The sequence below is a fragment of the Archocentrus centrarchus genome, chromosome 4, assembly GCF_007364275.1.
Source record: "Archocentrus centrarchus isolate MPI-CPG fArcCen1 chromosome 4, fArcCen1, whole genome shotgun sequence".
NCBI classification, from domain to species: Eukaryota; Metazoa; Chordata; class Actinopteri; order Cichliformes; family Cichlidae; genus Archocentrus; species Archocentrus centrarchus.
In genome coordinates, this window is record NC_044349.1 from 17,287,339 (window position 1) to 17,298,763 (window position 11,425).

General features: G+C 45.8%; 1 protein-coding gene across 1 annotated transcript; it reads right to left on the reverse strand.

Annotated features, from left to right (window-relative positions):
- Positions 1-3,166: 3,166 nt before the first annotated feature.
- her6 (hairy-related 6) lies at positions 3,167-4,848 on the reverse strand. The gene is made up of 4 exons (XM_030727517.1): positions 4,549-4,848; positions 4,260-4,355; positions 4,061-4,148; positions 3,167-3,892 (listed from the first exon to the last, which is right to left on the reverse strand). Exons 1-4 carry the CDS (start codon positions 4,654-4,656, stop codon positions 3,351-3,353), a joined length of 834 nt encoding a protein of 277 aa, XP_030583377.1. The 5' UTR covers positions 4,657-4,848; the 3' UTR covers positions 3,167-3,350.
- Positions 4,849-11,425: the final 6,577 nt, after the last annotated feature.

Sequence of the window (11,425 nt, forward strand, 5' to 3'; positions counted from 1 at the left end):
CCTGGACAGCTGCGGTTAAACTTCTGACCACATCCAAACATAACAGTGTGAACCTCAGGAGGAATAAATGTTAGTTCAGCACACAAAGAACCAAAGGGAAAACCCTTTGCTCCTGACAAGGAACACCTGTCTGAGTGAGTGTATACTCTGGAATGAGTGTAAGCCTCTGGGACAGAGGGAGGAGAGCATGAGTGAGTGTGTGCATGTGTGTCTATCTGTGTACAAAATCTGTGCTAATACCCAGTGGGGGTCATAAATGAGTCTACAGTAAACTTAAATTACAGATCTAACTTTCCATTGTAATGCATGCTTGGGTCAGGATTCAGACGGCATACACACACTGATCCACTTCCGCCCACACAAATCCAACACTTCTCTCTCCCCTCCCACAGCTTTCCCTTTCCCTGCCTGCCCTGCCGGCTGGCTGACAAGCCGTGCTGCCTGGCTCTGTGGCGGTTGCCCTGTCTATCAGTCTATTTCCAGGCTCAGAGCCCAGCGCCGAGGCAGGCAGTCAGTCAGTCAGGCGGTGTGGTGGAGGGCAGAGGGGTTGATGCGTGTGTCAGAGAGGCGCTCTCCCACATTCCCCCAGCGGCTGGCAGCAAGCCGGGCCTGCGGAGGGGGGTTCGCCTCTTTCTCACGACCTCTCAGGTTCCTGCGCTCATCTGGGAGCTATTCATTTCCTGCCAGAAAACAGCCTTCCCCTGCAACTGCAGGAGGAAGGGGGGTGCAAGAGGATGGGGGGGGAGTGGAGGGGAAGGAGAGGAGTTTGGCTTCAAAATGAGTCCAGGGCTTGGTACAGCAAGCCCTGGACTTAAATCATAAAGCTCTCGCTTGTCTGGGCTGCAATCAAAGACAGCCCCAGTGATGGGCCAGGAGAGTGAGGGTGAGAGAGGCAGAAGAACTATGGGAGAGGGAGCGAGAGAGTGGACCATATGGTAGCACTTAGGGAGCCAAAGAGGAAGCATAGGGGCTTTTTTCCCCCCCTCTTTTCACTCCCTGCATGCACGCGGAATGTGGGAAAAGTTAATGGACACGCATGGCAGCTAACCCCCCGGTCGTGTTGTGACATGTGTGCGGTCACTCCGGCAGCTTGGCCACTGCACTGGGTAATTGGAGAGGCTCATAAAGTTGTTCTCCAGAGGGGAAGAAACCGCTGAAGATGTTGGTGGGTGGGGGAGCAAGGGAGGAAAAGGAGCAAAGGAGCAAAGGCAGCGAGGCAGGGTGGGAGGGCTCAGCAGCTGGGTGTTGTCCGGGTCACACCACGTGCCTCCCAGACGTCCTGTGTCCAGCTGTGGCCCCAGGGCTCAGGGCAGGAAGCTTGACATTGGTGCAAGCACAGCTGGAATGTTGTGGGAACATTTTGCGTGTGTGTGTGTGTGTGTGTGTGTGACTGTGTGCGTCTGAGTGCTTGTGTGGAAAATCTCTGCCTCACAGGAGGCCAACTATTATCCCGTGCGGCAGCCCTTTCCTTGAACACCCCCCCCCCCCCCCCCCCAACCCATTTAACAACCCACTACCTCACCCACTGTGCCCTTTGGCCAGGCATGTCCTCACCCAGCAACCTCTATAAACGCACACGCAAAACATATGCACACACAGACACGAGCGCACACATGGATTCAATCTAACAAGAGATGCATGGCTCCCTGTAAAAAGGTGTGATGGAAATTCAAAATGATGGCACTTATCCACACTTTGTGCCTCTTAGCACACTGATAATTGCAAACACCTGCACCCCCTCCCTATACAAACCCCCTTCAAAGAAGGGCCACACTTGAATAGCTGGAGGGGGCACACACACCTGGGCAGAGCAGAGCAGAGCACTACCACATGGCTCAGTGACGATGTATTTAAAGTGTCCTTCTGCTTTCAAACCCCCTGGCATCAAGGAACTCCCTGAGCTCTGATTGAAGACAGCCCGAGGTGCCGCTCTATACTATACTGTCAGGAGACTAATGCTGTTGCTGATGTGAAAAAATCTGCATCATTTTTTAGAGCTCGATCAAATTGTTTATTGGATGTAAGGAAAGCAGATGATCTCTGATGCAGAAACTTTCAAATGGGAAGAGCCACTGGTTCTTTGCCTCAGTAAAGCTGTAGTTTTATATAACAATATATATTTAAGATATCCAAGCAAATAATCGTTTTAAATATCCGCACAAGTTTTGATGAAGTTTTGCAGTGAGTGCTCTTACAAGTTTACCCAAAGATGCAATCTCAACACAACTCAGAAGAATCACACGACTAACGAGGTGATAACTTTTCCGTTATCTCAGCTATTTCTTAAGTTAGACAAAAGGCTGCAGTTTGATTAAGAGACAACCCCACATTGCAGCCATTCATGAACCATGCTGATCCGTCAAGTCCGATCACACTGCAATGCACTTCCCCGCTGCTAGATGGCGTAAGTGACCTCTGTAAAACTCCTTAAGTTTACACAAGGAAATGCCAAACAGCTGGACTTTTAAGTGAGAAACACCAATCTCTTGCGCCGGCGTCTGTCTGATTACAGCACTGTCTCCTGCCTTATTCGGTTAAACAGATAATGGAGTTACAATTATCCCGGTTTACTGACGGTCAGCTTAACTTACATGTGTGACTGAGTGTGCATGTTTTGCCCCCTAATAAAAACAACCCAAGTTTTTGAATGAACTGAACATTCAAAATTGCTGCTCAAATGATTATTACTCACTTTCCTATTTTCAGAAAATAATCTAAGTGAATGGGAGTTTAAACACGCTCTTTCACTGTCGGACCAAAACATAACCTTACTGGTTTTATGTGTAAACAGCCTCTCTCTCAATAGATGGCAATTTTCACGCAACACATGGCAAAAGCAAACTGAAGCTCCCATGAGCACAGGGACCAAATAACCTATATTAACCTGTATCATTTACTAATGTATTATTGTTGGCGTTTATATGGAGATTTTTGTTGTTGTTGGTTTCGTTTCCCAACGAAAAACGCAAGAAGAAGCTCCAGTTTTGATATCTTTACAAATTTATTTGTCTTCCAAAACGAAGAACAGCATAAGAGCATTAAACATATCTTTGGCGTCACACAGTAAAAAAAGACAACTCAAATATATATATATATATATATATATATATATATATATATATATATATATATATATATATATATATATATATATATAAAAATGCAGTGAACGGACTTCCACAATACAAATCCCATTTCAATATGAACTTTACTCCCTTGTTAGCTGTACAAATATAGTGCATACTCTTTCCATTTTACAAGAACTAACAGATTCAAAACAACTTTCTAACATTGAACAAAGAAAGCGCTAGTAAGTGTCATTTAAAGTCTCTGTGGCCCTTCCCCACTTTTCACCAAGGTCGCCACACTGAATCCGTGTTGCCAGACGGGGCTCCGGGAGAAACCGCGGCCGGAACAGGCACCGGCGTGCTGACGTTGTTGGCGTATACGGGAATAACGGGGCCGTTTGGCGCAAATGCCGCATTGGGTATGAGGAACGCAAACTGTCCGTCTGTGGCGGGCACGATCTGGAAACCCCCGTACACTTTGGTGGCGTCTGAGGGTAAACTGGCCGGTGAGGAGCCACCTTTACAGGACACTGGGTTTATGGGCAGGACCTGCGGGGATGAGCTGGGGATCTGCACCATGGACTGACCGAAAGACGGGTGTGTTGGCCCGGCGGTGGAAGGGAGCTGATGTTGGTGCTGATGCTGGCTGGGATAATTCATGGCGTTGATCTGGGTCATGCAGTTGGCCAAGTGGCCGAGGAGTCGCGTCCTGACTTCGGTGTTGACACCTTCGCAGGTGGACAGGAACCGAGTGACTTCATTCATGCATTCACTGAATCCTGCACGATATTTTCCTAAGACCGTGGGGTCGGTGTTCAGGGCAGCTGCAAAGAAAACATTAAGTCAAATTTAAATCAAGATAAGCATAGCCAACCCTTCCTATATCGGGGTGTAAAGAAAATGAGGTTTGGGATTCTTGATGCGGACTTGCTAGACTAGCCCAGATATTCTAAACCGCACAGAAACCGATTAGTCGGGAAAATGCGACTTACCGGTCATCTGAGCCCTCTGGAGGTTCCGGAGATGCTTCACAGTCATCTCCAGGATGTCCGCCTTCTCCAGTTTGGAGTGTCTGGAGCTCTGAGGGGGACAGAAAACAGAGACGATGAGCATCAGGCACCCGCTTTCTTACTGTTTGACAGATGCAGTCTGAAAATCTATTAATAACGAGAATGACGACTGAATACTTACATCTTTTTTGAGAGCATCCAGGATGAGAGTTTTCAGCTGCCCCAAGCTCTCGTTGATTCTGGCTCTTCTTCTCTTTTCCATAATTGGCTTTGATGACTAAAAGAATAAAACAAAATGATATTAGCCGTTAAAAATTTCTTGTTTGGTGCCTAAAAGCCAAAATCCTCGCTTTGGACTAGAAGCGTGTGAAGATTTGTGTCCAAAATGAAATATTCGAGGCGTTTTGTTTTTTTTTTGCGTTAAATGACAGTGACGGGTAAATATTGATGAATGCAGGCTCAATACCAACCTTTCTGTGCTCAGAGGCTGTCTTGGGTTTATCGGGAGTTGTGTTCATGCTTGCCGGGGTTGCAGCAACCGGAGACGAGGAGGTTTTTTCCATCATATCGGCAGGCATCTTTTTAATTAGAAATATCCCACAAAACCACAGTAAATTACGGTCCAATTGTTTCGAAAAGGGGAGGTGAGAGTTTTCAGAATGTGATATTCAAAAGTTACTTCTCCCCTTGAAAAAAAAAAATCCTGAGATGTGTATCAAGTTAAAATCCGTTAGAGCGACGCGCAGCAGTAGCGACTACCAGGAGCGGATGCAGTCTCTCTGTTGGGTTCTCCGCGTGTGGCTTGTATTTATATCTCTCACTGCACGCGAACGGCTCGTGTGAAACTTCCCAAACTTTCTTTCCCACAGTAACTTTCCACCAATCAGGGCGAGGGACACGCGGCCCGAAGGAGGACGGCTCGTGGTCGGCGCCCTCCCATTGGTTGTTTGGCCGCTGGAGCTGGCGGCCAATGGCGCGCGGCCCGGGTTCAGGGCACAGCCGGGGAAACTGCCTTCAGTCTTCAATCATCGTAGCGTTTACATATTAACAGTGGAGGCGCTGACTGGGCACCGCCACCAGGAGTAGGGCAGAGGAACTTTTTATTTACCGGACAACCCATAACAACAGAAAGTTAATAATAATAACATAAATATACAAATTAACGGTGAAAACACAACAAATGGGCTTCATGCGCACTTCAACATTCTTTCCCATATTCTCTCCATAAATGATTGCTTTCTAACTTTGGTAGGCTGTTGAAAATTTTATTGGTAATTTCTTATAGTAGCTTAATAAGAAAGTTAAACTATTTTCTACCGTTTTTTTTAAACCAACCAACCAACCAACCAACCAAAAAAAAAAAACCACCACTGGGAAGTGGTAGGCAATCCTGCAAAGTTTCCGTCATGTGCCATGGAGGCGCAGGAAGGAGCGGTTTTGTTTTCTTTGCAGCCAAACTTAGGTAGTTACTGTTACAAATTAAATCTGTTAAAGAAACGACTTGGGATGACAACTCATGACAACTAACAAAACCACACGAGGAGACCACATGAGAAGACGAACACAAATCCTGAAACAAGCGCACACTGCAGAACACCATCATTATATTCCTCAAACAAGGTTAATTTGGTTGGCCCCGAGAGGAGGGGAAATTAAACGCGCACTCTCAGTTTCCATGTTACTGAACTTTCTAAATCTGTGGTACAAATTTTGGCACTTAATCATCTGTCGTTGTTGTGAATGTGGAGCACGTGCCAGGATGTTTTATGAGTGCGGTGGTTGGAGGTTTGGCCGCCGGGCTACCGGGGGGCCGCCGGGCCAGGGGAGGAGGGTGAGCGGGGGGTGAGGGGAGGGTATGTGGCGGCGGCGGCGGCGGTGGTTTACATTAGAGGGGAAGGTAAATAGCAGCTGCTGTTTTAAAAGCCTGGGAAAACCACGCCTACAGAGAGAGCTGGATCGGGCTCCCTTATCGGAATGTGAGCCAGAGCAGAGATATTTCTGAGCCCGGAGAGCTCACACGATCACACCGATGCCTCCTCCTCCTTCTTTTCCTCCTCCTTCCCGCCTATGGCCACCCCACAGCGTTCAAGGCTTTTTTAGATTTCAGGTCATAATTTATTCCTTATCTTTATTACAGTTAGAAAGAGCAGACAGCGGACATTAAGGCAGACAAACAGCTGTATATTGCAGGTTTATTGACGGGCACCAGCCCTAAGTTTTCAGGTTGTGCGACTGTGGACACAAACAAGGGGACGTTTGTAACCCTGCGCTGTCTATAGCCAGCATTCACCCACTTTAGGCATCTTAATGGGCGTTTAAATCTCGGGGAGTCCTCAAGGTGATCATCATCCTTTTCCACCCTTCATCCTCATGCTTTCATTATATTAACTGTAGCAAAATTAAAAAAGTTTAAAGGTGTTTATGAATATCACTGTTTATGAGAAACACAGTTTGCCTTCGTCTGCTCTACCTCAATATTTTTTTTCTATCCATTTTATTAATAAAATAAAGACTGGTCATATCAAGTAAAGCGAAATGAGTCGAACTGAATGATATGAAATTGTTTAAAGTAGGATACCATAGAGAAACAACAACAACAACAACAAAAACTTCTATTTGGTTCTTTTGAGCGTACAGAGCTCAGTGCACGGCTCTCCGCTGTGCTCACACACCTCCAGCTGCTGCGGAGACCGCGACACGTGGCGCGCAGGCGACCAGGGGAAGGCGCTCCTCTCGCCGGCTTGCCGCCTGGATCTGCGGGGCGTCGCCAGCGGCTGGCCGCAAGATCGTGAATTTGATAGGCAACGCGGTGTTGCACTGCGCTCCAGTTCCTCAGCTGAACACGACAGAGGTGCAGGGACCATTTTAGGTTTTCTCAGAGATTGCGCTTGTAAATTCCAACGCCTGCCAACAAAATCCAGCAGCTTGCAGACACGAATAACTGATCAGAAAACATTAGAAACCTTACTCAATGATTTGTGTTATTTGGGACATTATTTTTCATGTGGCCAAAACAGTGATTGAGTTGAGATCCAGATTTCAAGATGACAAGACAATGTCAGAATGAGTAACAGGAACTGGTATGTGGAGGCGTCATTGAAACCGCACGCGCGTCTTGTGTGTAACTGCAAACTTTGCTTTGGGCACAAGGAAGTCTGGTTTGTACATGCGCTTAACCCCTCAGAAATCCTAAATATTCTACATGCTACCTCTGTCAAACACTTCACTAACAGGTCCCATTGTTGGAACTGCACACCTGCCTCTTTTTCCTTCTTTTTTTTTTTCTTTTTGCACAATAGGACTGACAGAGTTCCAAAACAAATCTACTGATGGTCTAAAGTCAGAGTGTAGGTATTGAAACACTCCCCGCCTGAATGATTTTCTCACGCTCATGTTGCACGAGGTCTCCGCTGGTGAACTGAGTCACGGCGCTTTGGTTCTGTCGCTCCCTCCCTTTTCACTCGAGTTGAACATCTTATCAGGCGCACCTGGCCGCCGTCGGTCCCCGGAGTGCTACCTGTTGCTATGTGTCAACTCCATATCACCTAAAATCTGTGGGAAATAAGCTCAGACTCAGAGCTAAAACGTCTCTCTTTCTGTGAAGCTTTTGATCATATGACGTGTAGAGATATATTAAAATCAAAAGATGGTAATTGTCTGGCCAATAGACAAAAAAAAAAAAAATCGCACTTTGTTCTTTGGAACACACTGGTGTCACTTTCCAAATTCTCACATTCTTTTTACCTCTGACCTCCTTCCTTGTCCCATGCGCCAGCACTCATCCCTCTTGACCTTATCCTGTCTCTGCTTTTATCTCTCTTTTTTTATCACCCCTCCTTACCTCCCCGCTTTATCTCCCTCTTCCTCTTTTTTTTTCATTCCTCCACTCCTAGTCTTTCCCAGGACTCATATCTTTATTGAGCCCTCTCGACCATGGACCTCCACACACTGCAATAATGCAATTAGACAGGGAGATTGTGTGGCTTTTAGTGTGTGTGTGTGAGAAAGTGTGAAACATTGTGTTCACAAAACAGTCTGGCCCACTGTCATACACTGCCCATGCCTTAATGCGTAAGCCATTGGTGAACAGCGTTCCTGCCAGAGGGCACTCCTGGTGCAACAAGGGTGACATGGTTGTGTGTGTGTTCAGTGGGGTGGGAAGGTGAGGTTCAAGCTTAAATGCCTATCCTGGCATTACTGGCTGGCAAGAAGAGTGGGAAGTAAGCAGCCAGACAGGCTGTATCAAGGCCAGCCTCAAGGCGTCATGTGGCTGCCTCTGCCAAACTGAGGGTGGCACTGTGTTGATACAGCCTGCTCTCCCAAGAGGCCGCGACACAGTAGTGACTGACTTGACTTATCCAACAGTCCACACTGTGATTAGCATGGTCAACAAGTCACCAGAAATCCTTTCATTTCCTTCAGAAGTGAGTGGCAAATGTGTGCACAGTCGCTGCTTGTCAACAGCGAATGAACTTTGCAGTTTTTCTTGGAAGCTGCAAGGAAGAGAAAAAGCTTGTTACAAACAGTCCAAGACTCCCAGTTCTCAACAACTTTTATCTGAAAGAATGCAGGAGCACAGATGTGGATGCCTATACTGCCTATACCATCGATTTCCATTTCAAATTGTCCACCCTGAATTTATTACTTAAAGTAATGCATGAAAGTTCAAACTTGACGTAGACAACTGCATCCAAGGGCCCCCATACTGGAATTTCTTTGTCAAAACTTTAAACCTAATATCTTCCTCAAGGAATTGAGTTGTAACAAAGATGAGAAGGAGATTGCAATAGCTGCAAAAGAAAGAAAAAGAAGCTACTAAGTAAAATTTAAGTACATTTTTCTGTCAAACTAGTACATGCAGACTTACTCTACTACACTGAGTAGCTTAAATCTACTCAGTATACAACCACACTACTGTTCAATGTACTATGCTAATGCTACAGATGGGTGTATCTGCAGTATTTGTGCACTTGAATCTTATCAGGGTGCACACAAGGATGTATATACAACAAAACCCACACAGGTTTGATACTTTTGTGGATTGCAGGGGCAGGATGCTTGGCTGTATACATTGAGTGTCTACAAGCATCTATAAAACACAGTGGAGGCTCTGTCATGGCTTGGGGCTGCATTTCAGCCAGTGGTGTTGGAGAGCTTGTCAAAACTGATGGATTTATGAACACAGAAAACCACCATGCATCAACCATGCAATACCATCTGGAAAGTGATATTGCATGGTGGTTTTCATTTAATTTTTAACCATGGCAATGATCCCAAGCACACGGTGTAATAAAATCAAAGTTGGATAGAAAAACACACAATGGAGCACTATCAGTCATGGATTGGCCTCCCCAGAGTGAGAACCTCAACATTACTGAAGCAGTGTGGGATCATCTTGACAGAGAACAGAACAAAAGGCAGCCAGCATCCAAAGAAGATCTTTGAATGTCTTTCAAGAAGCCTGGAGAACTATTCCTGAAGACTACTTAAAGAAATTAAAAGAAAACTGCCTTAGAGTGTTCGGGCTGTGTTGAAGAATAAAGGTGGTCATACCAAATATTGACTTTCAAGTTTGATTGCCTTATATATTTTATTTCCATGTATCTTTGCATGTTTCAATAAATCACTCTGTGTGTGTGTGTGTGTGTTTTTTTTTTTGTTTTACTCTTGCCTCTTATCCTATTTGTTCATCAAAACTGCTTTGGTGTGAGTTGCCCAGCTTTGGAGTTACTCTTTCTTCACTTGAATATAATTAAACAAAATGGCTCGTGCCTTGTTGGGGATAAAAGCACCAAAAAAATTCAAATGGAAAAACTCAGAAGCAATGTCTCGTTCCATAAATCATGACCCAGTTGCTAAAACAAAAAACACACACACAAAAAAAGAAAAACCAACAAACTTTGTTGCATGTACTTTCATGTGGGAACTATCGAACCAAACCTGCCAATTGTATCCCTCTGAAGGTGGAAGGATGTAGCTACCCATGATGAGAAACTCAAACTCCTGACATGATAATATGTAAACATCAATGGCTTTTCCCTCTGCTGAGCTGTAATGTTAGCAAGCTGCATGTTTCCATTAGCTGGTGGATTAAGAAACATGTATATTCAATTTTGGGATGAATAATGCCTTTTCATGTTACCCTACAATGTACACAAAATGCCTTTTGATGAAAGACAGTGAATTCAATCAGTGTTTGCCTTACAAATTGTGACAATTTTACACTTAATCATTTAACTTTAAATTTTTAAATGATCAGTTATTAAATCAGTAAAACACATCTGCCTGCATTTGCCTGTAAAAAAACAACAATGTATCCACAGGAAACACTACATTGTTGGGTTTAGCATTACCCACAATCACTCATACCAGAGTGACCCCTCATCCAAGTTGCTCAAAATGTGAGAGCAGAGTTACTGTAAACAGAGGGTTGTGTGAAAGGGATAAGCTCTGGCAACTTACAGAGAGCACTGGATGATAGCTGAATCAGTTTTTACTGATTTTACAGTGTGTTCGCAAGAAGAGGGGGAGTAAGTGGAGCAGCAAGTGAGAGTGTTTGTGTGTGTGTGTGTGTGTGTGTGTGTGTGGTGTCTGTTGAAGCGCATCATCCCAGTGTGGCATGAATGTGTGTTATTAGTGGGAGTGGAGTAGGACCTGTGCTCAGCTGCTGTTAGTGAGGCCAGCCAAGGCTTGGAGAGCAGGATCAAAGCAGGGACAAAGAGAGAGAAGGAGAACTGACAGATCCTCCAAGCAGAGAGAACAGAAGGAGGAGAGAGGAGAGGAGATGAGATTGGGGAGGGGGGGGGATTGGAGGCTCTCCAGATACAGCCGCACACATCGCTTACCTCCCCTTACACACACAAACTGAGGTGCCTGGAGCAGCCTGGGAGCAAGGAAAACAATAAGTACAGTGAATGTACCCACACTTTCTTTTTCCCATACATATACACACACACACACACACACAGAGAAAGATCAGCACGGGTCACTGTAAGCCTCGCAGACACAGGCGCTGGGGTCCGTTTTGGCTGGCTAAAACAGAGAGAAATGTTTTAAGGCCTCGGTGCTGGGCTGTAGACCGGAGCTTCCCCAGACAGCTGCCACAGCCTCCCTCCACTTCAGAGACCAAGATGCTCACACTTCCTTTAGGGGTCTCTTTCTCTCCTCCCTGCTCACCCCCTACCACCACCACCACCACCACCGGCTCCCTAAGCTTCCATCCCTCCACGTCACTCCTCCGTCTCTCTTCTTTCCCTCCATCTGACCCTCTCCTTTTTTTTATGATGCCTCCTGGAACAGACCAGCGTTATTTGCATGTGTGGGGGAGGCGGTATAGCGTCGAAGGTC